The sequence below is a fragment of the Brassica rapa genome, chromosome A02, assembly GCF_000309985.2.
Source record: "Brassica rapa cultivar Chiifu-401-42 chromosome A02, CAAS_Brap_v3.01, whole genome shotgun sequence".
Lineage (NCBI taxonomy): Eukaryota > Viridiplantae > Streptophyta > Magnoliopsida > Brassicales > Brassicaceae > Brassica > Brassica rapa.
This window is the reverse complement of record NC_024796.2, coordinates 2,228,774-2,247,354: the sequence shown is the minus strand read 5'-3', so window position 1 is coordinate 2,247,354 and position 18,581 is coordinate 2,228,774. Positions and strand designations below refer to the sequence as shown.

The 18,581-nt window shown below is 36.4% G+C and overlaps 6 protein-coding genes across 13 annotated transcripts; 3 read left to right on the top strand and 3 right to left on the bottom strand.

Moving 5' to 3' along the window:
• The first annotated feature begins 165 nt into the window (after window positions 1-165).
• On the top strand, window positions 166-1,675 carry LOC103850845. The gene is made up of 2 exons (XM_009127639.3): window positions 166-465; window positions 810-1,675. The coding sequence occupies exons 1-2, from the start codon at window positions 276-278 to the stop codon at window positions 1,430-1,432; spliced, it is 813 nt and encodes a 270-aa protein (XP_009125887.1). The 5' UTR covers window positions 166-275; the 3' UTR covers window positions 1,433-1,675.
• LOC103850846 (protein MICRORCHIDIA 5) lies at window positions 1,457-4,516 on the bottom strand. The gene is made up of 6 exons (XM_033285939.1): window positions 3,677-4,516; window positions 3,488-3,600; window positions 2,956-3,032; window positions 2,598-2,703; window positions 2,148-2,516; window positions 1,457-2,073 (listed from the first exon to the last, which is right to left on the bottom strand). The coding sequence occupies exons 1-6, from the start codon at window positions 3,963-3,965 to the stop codon at window positions 1,927-1,929; spliced, it is 1,101 nt and encodes a 366-aa protein (XP_033141830.1). The 5' UTR covers window positions 3,966-4,516; the 3' UTR covers window positions 1,457-1,926.
• Window positions 4,517-5,745: 1,229 nt separating this feature from the next.
• On the bottom strand, window positions 5,746-7,313 carry LOC103850844 (protein slowmo homolog). 2 transcript variants are annotated; one of them, XM_009127638.3, is made up of 3 exons: window positions 7,143-7,313; window positions 6,351-6,646; window positions 5,746-6,214 (listed from the first exon to the last, which is right to left on the bottom strand). In XM_009127638.3, the coding sequence occupies exons 2-3, from the start codon at window positions 6,636-6,638 to the stop codon at window positions 5,951-5,953; spliced, it is 552 nt and encodes a 183-aa protein (XP_009125886.1). In that variant the 5' UTR covers window positions 6,639-6,646; window positions 7,143-7,313; the 3' UTR covers window positions 5,746-5,950. The 2 variants fall into 2 exon arrangements, with proteins under 2 accessions (XP_009125886.1, XP_033140894.1); XM_033285003.1 differs by lacking the exon at window positions 7,143-7,313 and adding an exon at window positions 7,074-7,092.
• Window positions 7,314-7,606: 293 nt separating this feature from the next.
• Window positions 7,607-12,700, bottom strand: LOC103850843 (ARMADILLO BTB ARABIDOPSIS PROTEIN 1). Its single transcript, XM_009127636.3, has 19 exons — window positions 11,278-12,700; window positions 10,999-11,162; window positions 10,751-10,923; window positions 10,561-10,681; window positions 10,410-10,484; window positions 10,234-10,328; window positions 10,044-10,119; window positions 9,792-9,899; window positions 9,539-9,667; window positions 9,380-9,448; window positions 9,240-9,299; window positions 9,032-9,155; window positions 8,796-8,935; window positions 8,646-8,709; window positions 8,482-8,561; window positions 8,338-8,402; window positions 8,137-8,254; window positions 7,920-8,044; window positions 7,607-7,832 (listed from the first exon to the last, which is right to left on the bottom strand). Exons 1-19 carry the CDS (start codon window positions 11,603-11,605, stop codon window positions 7,745-7,747), a joined length of 2,202 nt encoding a protein of 733 aa, XP_009125884.1. The 5' UTR covers window positions 11,606-12,700; the 3' UTR covers window positions 7,607-7,744.
• Window positions 12,701-12,946: 246 nt separating this feature from the next.
• On the top strand, window positions 12,947-14,676 carry LOC103850842 (5-formyltetrahydrofolate cyclo-ligase, mitochondrial). Of its 4 annotated transcripts, none has more exons than XM_033285000.1 (7): window positions 12,948-13,248; window positions 13,317-13,451; window positions 13,610-13,762; window positions 13,859-13,946; window positions 14,041-14,111; window positions 14,196-14,322; window positions 14,397-14,676. In XM_033285000.1, exons 1-7 carry the CDS (start codon window positions 13,002-13,004, stop codon window positions 14,401-14,403), a joined length of 828 nt encoding a protein of 275 aa, XP_033140891.1. In that variant the 5' UTR covers window positions 12,948-13,001; the 3' UTR covers window positions 14,404-14,676. The 4 variants fall into 4 exon arrangements, with proteins under 4 accessions (XP_033140890.1, XP_009125882.1, XP_033140891.1 ...); XM_009127635.3 differs by having other exon boundaries at window positions 13,002-13,248; window positions 13,598-13,762; XM_033284999.1 differs by having other exon boundaries at window positions 12,947-13,248; window positions 13,610-13,946.
• Window positions 14,677-15,163: 487 nt separating this feature from the next.
• On the top strand, window positions 15,164-18,385 carry LOC103850839 (protein EMSY-LIKE 3). 4 transcript variants are annotated; one of them, XM_009127630.3, is made up of 11 exons: window positions 15,168-15,458; window positions 15,735-15,839; window positions 16,117-16,316; window positions 16,502-16,611; window positions 16,707-16,941; window positions 17,018-17,173; window positions 17,286-17,354; window positions 17,460-17,696; window positions 17,783-17,851; window positions 17,950-18,050; window positions 18,147-18,385. In XM_009127630.3, the coding sequence occupies exons 2-10, from the start codon at window positions 15,812-15,814 to the stop codon at window positions 18,022-18,024; spliced, it is 1,179 nt and encodes a 392-aa protein (XP_009125878.1). In that variant the 5' UTR covers window positions 15,168-15,458; window positions 15,735-15,811; the 3' UTR covers window positions 18,025-18,050; window positions 18,147-18,385. The 4 variants fall into 4 exon arrangements, with proteins under 4 accessions (XP_018512373.1, XP_033140889.1, XP_009125878.1 ...); XM_009127633.3 differs by having other exon boundaries at window positions 15,170-15,458; window positions 17,027-17,173; XM_018656857.2 differs by lacking the exon at window positions 17,286-17,354 and having other exon boundaries at window positions 15,164-15,458.
• The last annotated feature ends 196 nt before the right edge of the window (window positions 18,386-18,581 follow it).

Sequence of the window (18,581 nt, the reverse complement as noted above, 5' to 3'; positions counted from 1 at the left end):
GTTTCTTTTGGGTAAGCAAAGGACACCAAATAAATCTCTTCTCCATGAATGTTTTTCACATTGTAACAGCACAATAAGCCAAAAAAGGCTCTTCACATGTCTTTGTTTGGTAGTGGATAGAATAAAAGAATTATAGTTAAACAGTGGTTGGGGTCAAAAAATTCTAGATCACGGACTGAACATATTGCAATCACACACACACACACATACACTTGCATACATTATCATCAAAAAGACACAATAGAGAGAAAAGAGAGTGAAAGAGATTAGCTACAATGTATCTTCGACTTCTCTGTCTTGTCCTTCTAGCTTCTTGCTTGACACATCAAGCCTTTGGCCGTGGTCGTAACCGCCCACCGCGTGAAGTAAGCTCGTATCCTTCATCTAGCATCACAGTCGTCGGAGTTGTTTACTGCGACACTTGTTCGAGCAACACTTTCTCAAGACAAAGCTACTTCTTACAAGGTAAGAGATCATGACTTAAATAAACATTACATAAACTTATCTTGTAACTTAGGTTTGGACCGGTATTCTTAAAATCTGTCTACAAATTGAGTCTAAACGAAATGATTTTTCTATAACAATTAAAAAAAAAGATTTAACCTTTCAAAAAATCGGTCTAGATATCCGCCTAAAAAAAATTCTCTATGAGGAGCATAACCACGATTTAGCGATTTCTTGAACATTGGGATTGGTTAATCGGTTTCTCTAACTTAGGATTGGTTAATCAGTTTTGGATTGGTTTTCTTGGTACAATTTCGGTTTGATTCAAACCGGTAAACCGGATCTTGTCTTTGTTTCTCTATTAGGAGTGGATGTTCATGTCAGCTGTAGATTCAAAGCAAGCTCACCAAAGACAACAGAGGAAGTGAACATATCAGTAAACAGAACAACAAACAGAAGCGGTGTCTACAAGCTCGAGATCCCTCACGTAGACGGTATCGATTGCGTGGACGGAATCGCCATAGCGTCTCAATGCAGCGCCAAGCTAATCAAAACATCCGACAGCAACATCGGCTGCAACGTCCCCGTTTTTCAGACAGCAACCAACGAAGTATCCATAAAGTCAAAGCAAGACCGTGTCTGTATCTACAGCTTAAGCGCACTCAGCTACAAACCTTCCCATAGAAACACCACACTTTGCAGCAGCGGAGGAAAGAGACATCACGGGCGAGAGAAGGAGGAGGAGGAGAAGGTGGATAAGAAGTTTAGAGATTCTAAATTCTTCTGGCCTTATCTGCCACCGTACTGGTTCCCTTGGCCGTACTCCACTCTGCCGCCGTTGCCTACGCTTCCTCCTCTTCCTTCCTTCCCTTTCCCTTTTCTTCCTTTAGCTAACCCTAATCCAGCATTGCCTGCGTTTGACTGGAAAGATCCCATCACTTGGATACCTTATCTCCCACGTTTCCCTCCTGGTGATCACAAACCTTAGGGATCACTTTACTTCCACCTTTGGCTTTCTTCTTCTTCTTTATTCTCTCTGTTTTGGCTTTCTTCTTCACTCTTCTCTCTGTTTTTTTGGTGATCTCTTTTGGTTGGGGTTTGATTATGTTTGTGTGTGATTGATTTGCTTATTATTGTGTAAATTACTTTTCTATTACAGAACATAAAGATTTGGTTTTGATGGACTTTTGTTTAATCAAGATTTTAATATAAAATAAAGTCTTTCACTCAAGTTAAATGAGTGTACATGCTATTAATTGTTGCACAAGACATAAACCCTAGAAATGAGTTTTAGGAGCTGACCTCACCAATGCATGTATATGCATGTTATCTTCTTCTTATAATTAGCGTTTTTCAGATTCCAGCCTATTCACTTTTGATGTTAGCGTATGGATGGTAGAAAAAGCTTCCTATAGCATTACCAAAATGATGTGTGAGTGTGCATGAAGCTAATAAAAAAGTAGTGATGTTTTTTTTTTTTTTTTACTTTTTTAACAGAGGACTAACCCGTAGCTTGTTCTTCAAGTTATGCTCAGTACTATCTCTGTGGGCTCTTTCTTGAAAGAAATCCTCCGCTGCATTCTTTAACTTGTACTCCAGATCTTGATTCTTAGCTTCAGACTGTTTGAGCTGGTTCATATCAAACAAATGAAATCTACTATACCAAAAAACATATTGCTCATTCATATTCTAAAATATTCTACCTTATCTGATTCAATCTCAAGAAGTTCTTTCTGTCTCTGCAACTCAGCCACTTGTTTTGTTGATTCATCTTTTACCTTCTTAGATTCCTCCTTAAGTAATGCTTTCTGTCTCTGCAACTCAGCCACTTGTTTTGTTGATTCATCTTTTACCTTCTTAGATTCCTCCTTAAGTAATGCTTTCTGTCTCTGCAACTCAGCCACTTGTTTTGCTGATTCATCATCATTTACATTCTGCATCTTCTCCAAATCTTTAATCTTAGCTGTTGACTGTTTGAGCTGGTTAATCAACACAGCCACCAGTTTTTCTGAGTCGTCTTTTAGCTTATGCCTCTTCTCAAAATCTTGAATCTTACATTTTGACTCTTTGAGCTGGTTCATATTAAACAATTAAGTCTATTACATATAAGCCAAAATAAAGAAAGAAAAATATATAAGAAGAAAGAGGTTTACTTGCGACTCAAGCTGTCCTTTTTGTCTCTGCAACTTAGCCACATGTTTTGCTGATTCCTCTTTCACCTTCTGCAACTCGCCTGCTTCATTACCTGATACTGATTCACTGAAACTAGAAGAAGCAATGTCAATTGAAATGGTACGGTTGGCAGTTAACAACATTTTTTATGATCTTAGATTCAAGGAAAACATGTTAATGAATAAATGAAATCTCAAATAGGTAGTTGAAAAAAAACACATTAAAAAATATTACGCTCATTTATCACCAGTTAAGTTGGAAGCACAAGATAAATCTGAATTAAACAAAACATGATAGTTGTACCCAAAAAAAACATGATAGAGAGGGAGAGTACGTAACCTTATCCCATGTCTATGTTTCCCGTTCTCAAGCCCCATGTCAGGTATTCTATCAACATATCTTGATGGTGTAACATCCTATGTTTCACAGATAGATTTATTAGAAGCTCAAATAGTATAACAAATGATAGTACAAAGATAAGTATTTTCCAAAAAAAAAAGATAAGTAGCCCAACCTATCAAAATGAATGAAAGCCTTTAAAAAAAACCTGTATCAAACTGATCAAATATAAGTTTGTTTTTTTGAATGAAATAAGATGGATTATAAAATGTTTATAAAATGTTTTAAATGTTTATTTTTTGAAAATGTTTATTTTAAAATGTTTTTTGAATGAAATATAAGTCTATGTTATACAAAAGGCAGACGAATTATCAACTTAATTCAACGCATCTACACATCCGAGTTTGCATTAATTTCAAAGTCCCTATATAACACCCATCTCTGACTAATGCTCCCTAACAAATTGACTAAGGAAGATTATTTATAGGTTCTTCGACTGATATAATATGGTAGTAAAATCATAAGGACATACCTCGTCTAGGGAATTGTCTAGAACTTCAACCAAAGCTCCAAGCGCGCACTTGTGACTTGTGGCGTTGGCATGAAGAAACTGTGGATTAACCTTGACCTTAGCATCATTCCTACCTATCGAAACATAACAATTATACAATTAGGATTACGAGTTACAAGATCTCAAGTTATATAAGATGTGTCATATTACAATAAGGCACATGCTCATCTTCATTGTCATCTCCTGCTTTCCAATACTGTCTAGAAAGCTTTGGAGTATCCGGTTCCACAACCACAGTTTTGTTACCATTGTTAGAGTCAACTATCGTCCTCGATTTCTTGAGAGGCAAGTTATTAGAACGACGGTCATCATAGTTTCTTGAATCTCTCTTCGGTTCAGAGGAGTAACCGGATGGTTTAGGGTGACTACTGCCGGAATTAATCATGCTTCCGATCACTAGCAGAGGTTTCTTAGGACGGATGTGAGAAGAAGAATCCATGGTTACAAAAACAAAGCAACACCGTAAGATAGAATTGCGACTTATTATTCTTGCGCATGGCGCATGAAAATTCCTAGTTATACTGAGATATAATTATAAACTTTTACCTTATTAACAAAAAGTACTTTTGACTTTAGTTTATGGTAAATTGTCTTTGACCACATCCTTTTGTTTCAATAGTTTGACTATGACCATTTATATAACATTTCGCATATAAAAGGTTAAAAATATGCGATTATAAAGTATTAAATTGTAAGTTCTAATGTACTACCTCCGCTCTTTAAATTGAATATATCTCACATATATTAAAAGAGAAACATTACAGCATTTGAGGTGGTCATTGATTTTTGGAATCTTTAGAGAAATAGGTTATTCCATATAAATATATAATAAACTTTTTATTAAACTAACCATAAATTAATTATTAATGTTATTCATTATTACCTTAAATAAAAATTACAAAACTCCCTAATGTTGCTAAAATATATATGTGATAATTAATGATTTTGAATAATAAAGATTTGATAAAACTTATTGTACCCTTTATCATTTTTTTAATTTTAAATTATTAAAATACTTTAAACAACCACATTAGCTATATAATAAAAATTAAAAAATTTCCACATATTTATATTTTTAATTTTAAAAAATGACTATAAATTACTAAAACTGTTAAAAATTACATATTAAAATAAATTGTGATCCATGATTTAAATTTTTTTTTGTTATGACAAGATACAAATGATTAAAAATCATATTAGTAGAAAATATCATTTAATAAACATTAAGATTAATATATATATATGTATATATATTAACATTGTTTACATTAAATTATGTACCATATAAACATACATAAATATTTTAATTAAATTTTGATTTGAACAAATTATTTTTTGATAAAAGCTTTGTATGACAACTTAATATTCAATTTTTAAACTTTTCATGCATTGATTTTTTTTTGTTATAAATTATAAATTACTAAATTATTAAAATTATAAATTATTAAACTATTAAATATTCCACAATGAAAATTTTGTTATTCGTGATTTAAAGTATTTGTTATAAAAAAATACAAATAATCAAAAAAATATGAATAGAATATATTATTTAATAGATATCTTTTTTTGTCGAATTTAAATTTAATATCATTTAAATTTAATTATATATCATATAAAATAAAAAAAAAGTGTTTGTTTGGATTAATAAAATTTATTTATGTGTTCGCATTAATTTAATTATATACATAATAGTTACTGAATTTTTAACTATTTAATTTATTTTTGTTATTTTATTATAGGTAAAAGAATATATAATACGTAAAAATAATTTATATATAATGTTCATCATGCGTAAAGCGCGGATCTTAATCTAGTTTCACACATAAAAGGTTAAATATGCAATTTTAGTATACATTTTAATAAGAATAATAACATTTTAAAATGTGTCAAAACTATAATAAATAGTCATAAAAATAAAGCTAGAAGGCAATGCATGGTGAGTGATGCTCAGCTAACACTAACGTCTATGGCCAATGGAAAGTTCCGGGTATTTCCTTACACCAATATATCACAAGCCAGGGCACAAGACCTCTGCACGCTCGTCTTTAAACATAACCAGGTTTGAACTCCTTTGTACTCCCTCCCATACTTTGACAATTGCATATAATACCACCAAAACTCTCATACTATATTCCTTAGTCAAGTATCAGCACTTTGTGGCATAGCCGTAAATGGATAAGAAGGTAGGACTTGTAACGAAACGATTGCATTGGTTCAGATAACTAGAATCAAAATTGGATAGAAAGCTTCTGAGCTCAACAACATTCGTTGCTAAAACAAACAAGAGAAGTATCTGATAAAAGAAAAAAAACAGCAGCTTGATGATCATAACTGTCTTATATATTTTATTACTACCAATAGTCCTCTTGAATTACTACAAAAGCCAAAAGCCAAGATACTGGAATCTTTAAAAGTTTGGATCTTTTAGACAGGAGCGGACTCTGCTTCCATATACCTACAAATCCTCTCCATAACCTCTCGCCCTTTCACGCTGTTTTGCATGAACTTCTCGGCGCACTTCTGCTCAACTTTCTCAGCCATTGAGGCCAGAGCCGACAAGGGCTTGATCCGAATGCTTGTCTCCTGGCTGCAAACCGTCCAGGCCGATGGATTTTCTGGATGAGGATCGTACCTTATCCTCTCCTCCACTTCAATGAACTTTTTCAGAGTAATATTCTTTGTCGTAAGCTGAACCATAACCAAAAAGAAAAGAAAAAACGAAAACAAAATAGTTAAGCATCTTTTGAGACTAATGTTTCACCAACACTAGTGCAATATAAGCTAATCCACACACTAATCTAAGCATAGAGAAGGGGAAGATAACCTGCATAGAACGTGACTTGCCATCGACAACCGTTGATTCAACACAGTGACAAATGTCCTGGCCTATGATCCTGTGAAGGAACCATGGACCGGGAGCGTGAATGGTGAGGGCACGTGTGGTGTGGAGCTTCCCGGTGTCAGTGTCGAGTTTGCGGTTCAAGGTGTCGACTTCGAGGATATGAGAAAGGATGCGTTTGTTTTCAGGGTCAGCAAACTTCCTCCATGAGGCAGCACTCACCCGCTCCCATGGATGCTTGTAGACATGCTCTTGTTTATATGCTTTTACCATCAAGAAATCTAAAAAAAAAAAAACATAGATTAAAGAACAAACACTCAGAACAATGTAAGATTAACTAAAATCAAATAAAAAAATCATGAGTATTTTGTATACATCATACAAAACAAGATAATCTAGCTGATTAAAAAAATTATGAATCTGAATACAAAAAATTAATTAATTAAAGAATTGAACTTTTATAGTGGGATAAGGGATTACATGGATGCATCTAGATCAAAACAAACAACTTGGTTCATGACGATGGATTTGAGCTAAATAACTTTCAACAAACAAAGATGAACACCACTAGTGATTGGATTGTTTAATCCAATCACAGAAAATCTAATTCTAAATTCGATTTAAATATCAAAGAACGAAACAATGATGGCAATTTCAGGCAGTGTTGGATAAACCATTTCAAGGAAACAGATGAAGAACGAAACGTACTTACGCAGTTGACTCGAATGCTAATCGATTTGGTGAGAAAATTGTGTAATTGGGGAAGAGAAGAAGTACCTTGAAAGAGAGAAAGAGGTAGGCAATTGGAGATCTTGGTGAGCGTAGAGGAAACAACCCCAAAAATGGAGAACGTGACGAGAGGAATTAGAGGAAGCAAATCAATGGCTGCTTAGAATAGTCTTATTCGAACCACAATGGTTCTGTCTGAGAGCACAAGTTTGGGCCTTTACAAAGCCCTGTCGAGAAAGCATAATATTGGGCTTTCACTTTTAATACTGGTCCACCACAATTTGTGGTGGATAACATTTTTGTGAGTATGGTATAAGAACTAACACTCATCAAGAATCTCAAGATTAGCACAAAGGCTAAAAACAAATACTACTTCATGGTTCTAAGAGAATCATAAGCCTACAAATTTTCCTCTTCTTAGAGTTGAAACAATTGATTCTCCATTATATTGACGAGATATTCATGTACAAAGCAACCTTTACTATTCAGGTGGTCTTGTTTTCTGAGATATAAGTAAAAGTTATTTATAAAGTAGAATAAAGAACACTGACTTTGAGGCCTCTTGATATTTTTGAATTTAGCATATAGCAGTTACAAAATATAGACCAGTTATCTAACCAAAAAAGAATCTTTTTTATACAATGGTTGGACTAGCTGCTAGCTTGGACTGGCCGTCTGAGAATATCAGTGATGTAGCTCCGGATTTCTGGTATTATTTTCTTTATGAACATGGGAAACCTGCGTAAGAAAATAAGAACATAAAACCTGATTAAGTAAAAGAAACGTTATTTCATTGTATAAATGATGTAATGATTTTTTGCATACCACAGTTCAGAGCTGAGCTTAGTGTAATGCTCAAGAACGAAGAGAGTGCATGCTCGTCTTAAGGCTGACGCATTGAATGTATCTGCTAAGTCGTACATGAACGGTATGTTTTCCACACAGATGTCCTGCACCAACATTAGAGGAGTCCATTTAGTTATACACATAGACAAGCCACTCTGACAAGGAGAAGAATAAGAAGTTGGTTTTGTGTATTTACCTGCGCGATTGTGTACTCACAAAGCCGCTTGAGACCTTCGAGAAGATACTGATCAGCTGCTACAAGCAGATCTTGAGCCAAGTATTTTGTGATGTTGATTTTTCCTGTGTATATGAATCTGCACCATTGCATTTTATGCTTTAGATTCTTAGCTTATTATAATGGTAAGTATTCAAAATGTTTGATTTTATAGAACTTTACCTCATCATAAGCTCAAACACTTCCCAGCTTATATTTGGGATCTCCACATTTTGGGCGTTGCGTTCCTAAAACCAATTCTCAAGTTAGTTGATTGATACTTTGTATCATGAAATGGGTAGCACAATAATTTATTAAGAAGGTTACCTTGTAAAGGCCATCAAACATTGCACGAAATATATCAGAGGAAGCTACCAAGCAAATCTTGTGAGCAAAGAATTGTTTACCTAATATATGCCATGCAAACACTCAGTAAAAAGTGTGATCACAGGTAGATTTAACATAAACATAGAAGGGATTAAATGTTTTACCATCGATCAGGAATGTGACATCGGACAAAGTAGGGTTGTTCACGAATTCCTCACCCAAAAACGCCTTCAGTATTACAGCCAATAACAAGTCAAGACCTCAAATCAGAAATTATATTTTTATAATTGAAAGAAGTAATGAAAATTTCTTACCCGCTGTGTGGGTGAGGAAGGAGCTGAGTCCTCTGGTGCAAAGGATGTAGCTTTTGTAGCTAATTCGAATAAAGCTCTTGCGCTATACTTCTGCTGTTTCATGCTTGAGATGTATAGAGGCTCCAACAAAAACTCCATTCCTGTATAACATAGCATAAATAATAGTCGATTGATCAGGAACAGAAAAAAATCGACAAGAAAAGAAAAACTGATGAATTTTGAGATGAGAATATTACCACTGTTATCGATGAAAATTAATTTTCCATCTTTAGGGTCACAAAGATGTGCAAGAGCCAAAGCAATTCGCATTTGTATATTCTTCTCAGTGGTTTTCATTAGATATAATAGTTGGTTTAGTACCTGAAAGAAGAGTATGACATTAAGGGACTCTAGAACCAAGGCCATACTTATAAGAACCAGACGGTCTAACAGATAGGTACTCACAGGTCCATGAATCTTGTTCTCTAGCCTCTTCAATGTCCTCACAACACAGTCCCTAGTCGGCTGCAAAGAGAAGACTTGCAATTTAGAATTTGGAAAGCCTATAATATTGTTTTTGCAAACATAAGCAGCGAAATGCATACTTGAACGGTGAAGTTGTCGTCTTGAAGCTTTTGAATACCTCCAGTCTTTATGAAATCTGCTACATTTTCCTGTTTACGAAAAATTAATTAACCATTGTTATTTATAGTTAGCAAAAAGTGTAGATGTATTGAAAACGATTCATTATGAGATTAGTTTACCTCATTATCTGCAAGGCCATACAAAGCAAAGGCAGCGTTGTGTTGCACAGATCCAGTTTTCACATCAAGAAGATTTAATAGTGAAATAATGCCTCCTCTTTGCCCAATCCCAGCCTGATTGTGTGTGTCCTGCGACATTCAAAGCATTGATATATGCGAATTAAGTTATGCTCTAAGCAAACAAATTACAACCATTGTTCTTATGACACAAAGCGTCAAAAAGATTCACATGCTTATTCAAAAACATAACTACCTGGGCCAAACGACCAAGAGCAAACGCTGCCATTTCCGTGACCTGCTCATCTGATGACTCAAGCATCTTAATTAATGGTGTAATGGCACCTCTCTGGGCAATGTGCACCTGCATAATCATATTGCCATTTATGTTTTAATACGTTTTCTTTACTCTGAATCCATCCTTTTGATATCGTCAAAACAAAAGAGTTTGAGTGAGCATATATTCAGATTAGAGCACAACAATGTCAAGAAAGAGACAAACTTATACCTTGCAGTCTGAATCAGGCGCAGCAAATTGACCAATTAACAATGCTGCTTCTCTCTGTGTCTCCAAGCAAGGTGAGCTGTAGCAGATATCATAGCAAGCAGAAACAGTTACAAAAGATGTTTCACAACATCAAGAGTAAACATCTATTTTCAGCAGAAGTAGAAAAACAGAATAAAGAAAATAAGCATACCTAAGTAGACCGATTACTGGTTGCAAGGCACCAGCGCGGATAACATCTTTCTTGATGTCAGGAGATGAGTGGACAAGATTTCCAATTGCCCCAATCTGATATTTCAATAGTATATTAGAAGGAACTAAACATAGCAAACCAATTCCAAAAATCCAAAGCAAGATAAAAGAACCAACCGATTCGCCATGCACAGAAGGATCTTCTGACTGAAGCATCAATACAAGCGTGGGCAAAGCGTTCAACTCCACAATCTACACAAATGTTTTTTTATGTAAGAAACATGCCTCTCATAAGCTCAAACAAAGCATCATCAAAAGCAAAACATACTTGGTTCTTGTTCTCATCATTTCTAAAAGAAACTGTACGCAAGGCCCCAGCAGCCGCCCTCTGTACCTTAACATCCGGAAAATCCAAAAGCTCAACAAGTGGTGGAATGCCACCTTCAACCCTGTCAAGTGAAAACAACTTATAGCCAAGACCAAAAAAAGCATAAGGATCATCAAACACTAAACCGTACCTTATATTAGTTTTAATCCTTGGATTATCATGAGCAATATTAGTGATGATATCAGCTGCTCTCCTAAGAACAGCATTAGCTTCCATGCACCCAATACAAACCCCTCTTCTCTTCAACAACTTCACAGTCGGAGCTATAACCCCAGCATCTACAATTAGCTGCTGGTAAGCAGGCTATTTAACAGATAAAGCTAACGTTAGTAAAAAACATCAGTGCAAGAAGCAGTAAATGATATTCACAAGTGTTACCTGATTAGCAGCAATGAGTCCAAGTGAAACAGCACAATCTTTCTCCAGCTTATGATCACAAGACTTGGCAACGTTCCCGCTGATTGCTAAAGACCATGGCGATTCCAAGTTTCTAACCAAAGCGGGAATCGCTCCGTTCTCCACCATCATCTCCACGTTTTCGTCTAATACAAACAGTTACGAATCAAAAAACAATCTAGATCTCGCCTAATCTGAGCTAGAACAAATCAATCGCTAAGTAGAATCACAGATCTGCATCGATTCAAACAGTTACGGTACCAGTTTTAGCGAGGGAGGAGAGAGCAGCAGCAGCTCCTTTGACATCTCCCGCATCTGAGAAGCTGGAGTTAAGAACATCCACGTGGCGGCTGATCGCGACGACGAGATCTGTTTCTTCTTCCTCGATCTCGGTGATCTGAGTGATTATCGAAACCGCGTACGTCTCCCGGCCGCGCTTGGAGCTTCTTCCGGCGACGCGTGTTGTTCGCTGGCGCTTAAGATTGTTCTCCATAGGTGGAAGGTTTGAGATCGATGACGGACGACGGACGAGGAGGAGATTCGACGGTGGATTGGAGCGGTGGAGTTTGAGCGATTTGGAGATTTTCATTTTGGAGTTGGGGAAGAGATTGTTTATAACAACCAAAAGCTCGTAGGCGCTTTTTTTTTTTTTGTGAAAATGTTTTCGAGTTTGGAGCCAAAAATGTTTTCCCTCGGGAGGGAGGGAGATGTATATTTTCGAATTTGATTTTTTTTTTTTTTTGAGTTTCAAAATAATTTAATGGGCCATTATGGGCTGGTTTGGAGGTGATACGGGCCGTGCCGTTGGTAAAAAGCCCACTAGAACACAAGAATGAAATGTAGCTTTGCGAATTTGAACCGGACCAGAATTTTCGGTTTTCGTTTGGTTTGGAGAGCTCTTCATAATCAACTCGGTTACCGGTTCAGTTTGGTTTGACGAGTAACATTACATATGGGTATAAACCTGATTTAAACTTGCCGAACAGAACTGACCCGAGAAGTCCAGTTAGTTTAGTTCAGTTTGGCAACTAAAAAAAAATTGATTTTCGGTTTGGTTTGGTTTGTTTCGGTTCGGTAATCGGATTTTCTTTAAAAAAAATTTCAAACAGTACTAATCTTAATTGGATTTTTGAATCAAATTACCAAAATAATCAAAACTAATCAATTTTTCAAAAGTTTAAACCAAAATTAACTGAACTAACCGAAAACTAAACTGAACTGAGTATTTTCTGTTTATTTCGGTGAAATTTCTACCAATCCAAACTAACCGACCCGAACTAACTGAATAACCGGAACAAGCAGCCATATGTACTTAGTCAGTTACATACAATAGATTTCGAGTGTGGTATCGGCTTTTGATTTATTTCGGTAAAATTTCTACGATCCAAACTAACTGACCCGAACTAACTGAATAACCCGAACCAGCAGCCCTATGTACTTAATCAGTTACGTACAATAGATTTCGAGTGTGGTATCAGCTTTCAGTTTATTTTTATGAAATTTCTACCGATCTAAACTAACCGACCCGAACTAACTGAATAACCCGAACCAACGGCCCTATGTACTTAGTTACGTACAGTAGATTTCGAGTGTGGTATCGGCTTTTGGTTTATTTTTGTGAAATTTCTATCGATTCAAACTAACCGATCCGAACTAACTGAATAACCCGAACCAGCAGCCCTATGTACTTAGTTACGTACAATATATTTCGAGTGTGGTATCGGCTTTCGGTTTATTTTTGTAAAATTTCTACCGATCCAAACTAACCGATCCGAACTAACTGAATAACCCGAACTAGCGGTCCTATGTACTTAGTTACGTACAGTAGATTTCGAGTGTGGTATCGATTTTCGGTTTATTTTTGTAAAATTTCTATCGATCCAAACTAACCGAATAATCCGAACCAGCAGCCCTGTGTACTCAGTTAATTACAGTAGATTTCGAGTGTGGGCTTTTGGAGGTTCCAACAAAGCTTTTGTAATGAAATGATTGGAGCTCGAGTCTTTTGTATCCCGACAGCAACACTTGAAAGATCATCATCATCATCAATCTTCTTCTTCTTCCCCAAGATCTCGACCCGACCCGTTTCCAGATTATCAACCACCGTCGCCATGAGCACCACCAGCAAAAGCCAAGAGGAGCTCGATTCCATTTTCAAGCAGAAACGTGTCGTGCGTTCCACCGTCCGCAAATCATTAAAAGCCATGAACCCTTCTCTCCGCACCCAACAAGGTTCAATCCTTTTTAACTTAATTTCATTTCCTTGGAAACAAATATTAATAAATCTTGATTGGTCGTAGATGATGCAATTCAGAACACTGTTCTCGAAGCTCCTTGGTTCAAATCTTGTCGGAGACTGTGTGCTTACATTAGCTGCAAGTCTCTCAACGAAGTCGACACTTCAAGAATCCTGTCCAAGATTCTCCAACATCCTGGTACTACTACTAATATTGATAAGAACTTAATCATTATTGCTTAATCAAGATTAGTGATTGGTTTAATGTTATGTACCTTACTATTAGGAAAAATTAGATAGCTTCCTACTTTTAATGTCATTTTTTCTTCTAATTTTATTATTTAGATTCAAATACAATGGGAGCGAAAAAGCTATATGTCCCATGGGTAGAGGATAAGAAGAGTAACATGCGTATGCTGCACATATCTCATATGGATGACCTCATTGCAAACTCTATGAACATTTTGGAACCAGCTCTCGTTGATGCTCTAGGGAATGAGCGTGAAGATGGTAGCCTCCTTCTTTTTTTTTTCCTATGCTTCCACCACATTATAAGTATTATCACACGGGATAGAGATGTCACTTTGTGTTTTCTTCTATGGACAGTGTTGCAAGCAGATGAACCAATCGATCTATTCATCTTGCCAGGTCTTGCGTTTGACAGATGTGGGCGACGTTTAGGTCGTGGGGGTGGGTAAGTTTGCATTTGACCTTCTTTTGATCTTACTGATAGAGATTCATACTAGGGTAACATTTAACCTTTTCTACTTGTTTATGTGGGAGAAAAGCTACTACGACACTTTCTTGAAGAGATATGAGGACCGTGCAAAGGCTAAGGGCTGGAGCAATCCACTTATGGGTATAGGCTACAATCAAACTGATACTAGGGAATGTTGTCAATAGAAAGATTAGCTAATCATTGTTTTTTTTGTTCAAATTACAGTTGCATTGTCATATTCGCCTCAGATTCTTGAGGATGGAGGTATTCCTGTAACGCCGAATGATGTTATGATCGATGCCCTTGTGACACCTTCTGGTGTTGTTCCCATTACCCCTCCTGCTATCGAGAGGTTAGACATTTTAGCTTTTCCTGAGATCTTTGATTTATGCTTTGACCGTGTTGTGTGATCCTCTCTGTTCACAGAATGTGAGCTCAGGAGCTTGTGTTTGGAGATGAAGCTCAGATCACTTGGTTCGTTGGTGCTTGAACACTCCATTTTTTTTTATTTTGCTATAATTCAGCTCACTAAGAGAAACGAGAAGCTATAGACCTTTTGTCATTACGATCGGGTCTCTTTGTCTGGGCTCTGTTAATGTATATTCAAGTAAAAAAAAAAACAAAATAGTGAAAATACCAAAGTTTTCATGTCACTACAATGCATTAAAAGTTTGCAACCATACATATATAAAGCGTGGTTTGCGTTTTTCTCAACCAGAAAGATAAACAATGAAACTGTAAGCAACTTTGATACCTCCTGTATATACCCTTGGACCCATTTGATCCATGTTTGTTTTATTTCGTTTCGAGTGTCCAAGAGCGCAGCTTTTTCAAGGGTTTCAATAACTCATCTTCAGGTGTGTTGGGGCTTTGCCGTTGTTTTCAAGTTTTGTTGAATTTAATTTTTGGACCCAACCGGCTTCCATGGTTTGTCTGCTTCAGACCGGCTTCACAATGTCGGTTCACTTACCAAAACTGATTCCTGTTGGTAAATAAAACCGTATTTTACGATATTTTCAGATGGATTACTTGAAAAAGTTACGATGATTTTTTTTCTTTTAATTAATAAAAGAACGCGTACCGGTTTGGATTTTCTGTTAATTGTGATGGTAAAGAAAGCGTACCAAAACTACAAATTAAACCGGATTTAAGACAGAACCAAAGGAGATAACGAAGTGAAAAGCGAAACGACAGCGTTTGGTTGTAACTCAAACCAAATCTATCAAACTGGGGAAAAAAATTAGGGCAAAAATATTGTCGGTTTCACGTCCGCGACTCATAGATTTGTCGGAAAAATCCTTCACGGTTTGTCGAAGCAATTGTATGAATCACGCGGCGTAGCTTCAGCTTCCGAAAGATCTAACCTTCTCTGAAATCGAATTGCGATAGAGAAAGTTTCTTCCTTGTTCGGGATCTTCTGATTCGTCTTAGCTCAAATCTATGACCTTTCGTGAGTAATTTCAGATCCAGAGAGCACTCACGAAGAAGGTATTTGCATTCTTTGTGGGCAATTCGAGTTTTGTTCATCTTGAGAGCTTGCGTTGTTGTGTGTTTGGTTCCATCGCTAATTAGGGTTTTTGAGAAAGTTATTAATTTTTCTTGATTCTTGGGATTTTTGTAGTTTGGAAGCTCATTAATCTGTGAAGGGTGTTTGGTTTATTGAGCTCGAGTTTAAGAACTGTGACCTTGTTTTGTACTATTGAATGTTGAAGAGTGAATGTGTTGACCTTTTCCTGTGTTAAAGGTTTTTTTTTTTTTTTGCAGCTCGTGCTTTGGTGGAACTAGACAGGTCTCGTACCACGTTAGCTTCCGCTGTGAAGCATCATCGAGAAAGGAAATAAATGGATTACCGACCTTCTGATAGTAGTGGTGAGTCTTTGTCTTCTTTCGAAGTTGTTTTGTCTATAAACAAACTTGGTATTAGTTTATGTCCTATGTCTTTCTCTTTCTGCTGTTAACAATGTGATGTTTTTGTTGTAATTGTATTCTATGCTTATAGAAGTATTCATTCTTAGTTTATTCATTCTTTCTTAGTGTTTCAAAAAAAAAATAATAATAATTCATTCTTAGTTTATTTTATTTGGATTTGTCAAAATGATTTACTATGTTTTGTTTGTATATTTGGTTGCTGTCTGTGGGAACTCAGGTACGGATGATGACCTTCCTCCGAGTAGATATCAGAGAAGCGGGCGACCTGCTGCTGGTAATGGCAGGCCTTCGGTTCTCAACTCTGCTCCTTTGTCAAGGGTGCACAATGACATGGAAACTCAAATTCATCTCATTGAGCAAGAAGCCTATAGCTCAATTCTCCGTGCATTCAAAGCTCAGTCTGATGCTATTACTTGGGTACTTATATTACTTCTCTTCTTCATTACTAAATCCATGCTTATCTAACTTAACCATTTAAGATAAAATCTTTATCTGCAATTTTATGTAAATAGAATTACTGAGAAAGTTCTATAAAAAAATATTTAATAGTAATATATATATTAATGTATGCTTCTTCCTTTTGTTGAAAAAAAAATATTCAGGAGAAAGAAAGTTTGATCACTGAACTCAGAAAAGAACTTCGGGTGTCTGATGAGGAACACAGAGAGCTGTTATCAAGGGTTAATGCTGATGAAATGATCAGGCGAATAAGGTTTGTTTCTTTGATATGTGATCAATCTCCAATATATCTCTTCAGTTAATCAAAAGCAACGTCTTAGCTAATGAGGTTAACTTAAACCATGTTAGGGAATGGAGAAAGGGGAACAGCTTTCAGTCCGGTGCTCCTCAGATGGTTCATGATAATGCTCCAAGTCCAGCTGTTTCAGGATCACGTAAGAAGCAAAAGACATCACAACCAATCGCCTCGTTAGCTATGGGTGCGCCATCTCCTGCTATGCACCCATCAATGCAGCCATCTTCATCTGCTGCGCTAAGAAGAGGAGGTCCTCCACCAGGTCCAAAGACCAAGAAGCCAAAGACAGTAAGTCATAACACTGCGCGACTCTCTTACTAATCAGACTCTTGCTCTTAAATTCTCCACTGACTAATTGATAAAGTCGATGCAGTTTCCAGCTACAGGCATTGCTGGAAGGCCCCAGCCAGGCGCAGTAGCAAATGAACCAGATCCGTTGGTTGGGAAGAAGGTATGGACAAAGTGGCCTGAGGACAACAACTTCTATGAAGCTGTTATAACTGACTACAAAGCCGCTGAGGTATCTTACTTAACTAACATTTACACACACACACATATATATATTAGTATTTTAGTGCCAGACCTCCATTTTCTGATATTATATATTTTTTCCTTTGTTAAATATTGATAAGGGGAGGCATGCTTTAGTGTATGACATGAACACTCTGAATGAAACTTGGGAATGGGTAAATCTTAAAGAGGTAATAACAATTGGGAGTTACCATGAAATGTTGTCTTATTCTATTTGTTTATGATCTTGATGGTTCTTGGATTCTGATTGGTGTTTGTTTCTATATATATAACAGATATCTCCAGGAGATATCAGATGGGAAGGTGAGGATGCTGGGGTTTCTCGTAAAGGAGGACATCCTGGGCAAGGCCGTGGAAGTACAAAGGCCATGGCTCGTGGTGGTCCCGCAGGCCAAGCTATTGGTAGAGGTAGGGGAAGCATGAAGATACAGCAGCACAAGGCACAGAATGGGGTTGGGAAGAAAGCTTTAGGCGATATTGAAATACTCCACACTGATACACTAATAAAAGAGGTACCATTACAAGTTTTAGATTATGTGGATTGAATGTTCTCAGTTGTTAACGGTCTGAGTATATACTTTATAAAATATTTTCACAGGTAGAAAAAGTGTTTAGATCCGTTAATCCCAGCCCAGCAGAGGTAGAGAAGGCAAAGAAAGTGCTAAGAGTAAGAACCATATTCATACATGTAGTGTTGAGACTTGTCTTTTACTCCTTGGTATCATGAAAAGAGAAGCTGACTATATTTTAATTTGGCAATGGTAGGATCATGAGCAAGCTCTTGTGGATGCAATTGCAAGGCTTGAAGAAATGTCAGATGGGGAAAGCGGTAATATTTGATAGGGCCCCCTTCTAACTCTCCTCAGGTTTCACATCTTTCTTACTGCTCTTAGATTCATACTTTCTGTTGAATTGAAGTAATAATGTGGCTGAGATTTTTTTTTTTTTTGGCAAAAACGCAGATGATGGAGTCAGGGCATTGGACTGGCTAAGAGGTGTAGATGGTGGTGGCAAATGTGAATGGATGATGGAGATTTGGAAACTTGTATGGATAAGCAAACTGTATTTTGTTTAGGGAGAGGATTTATAAATGACCTTTGTGTGACCACATAACTACAGTAGCTGGATTTGGAAATTAGGGTATTAAGCATTGTAAAATCCATCAAATTTCATATAAATGTAGAATGTTTCAGAGACGGGATGAGATGTAGCAACTAAAGGATCAGCATGTAGATGAAGCAGCTCTTTTCAGTAATGTAAACATATTATTTTCTTCTACAACCAAATAGATAAACAATAAAAATAAATTTGGAAAACCCATGAATATCAACTAATGATAAATTGATAAGACACATTAAAATCAAATAGGTTCAACTTAGTTTGATTACAATTTGATA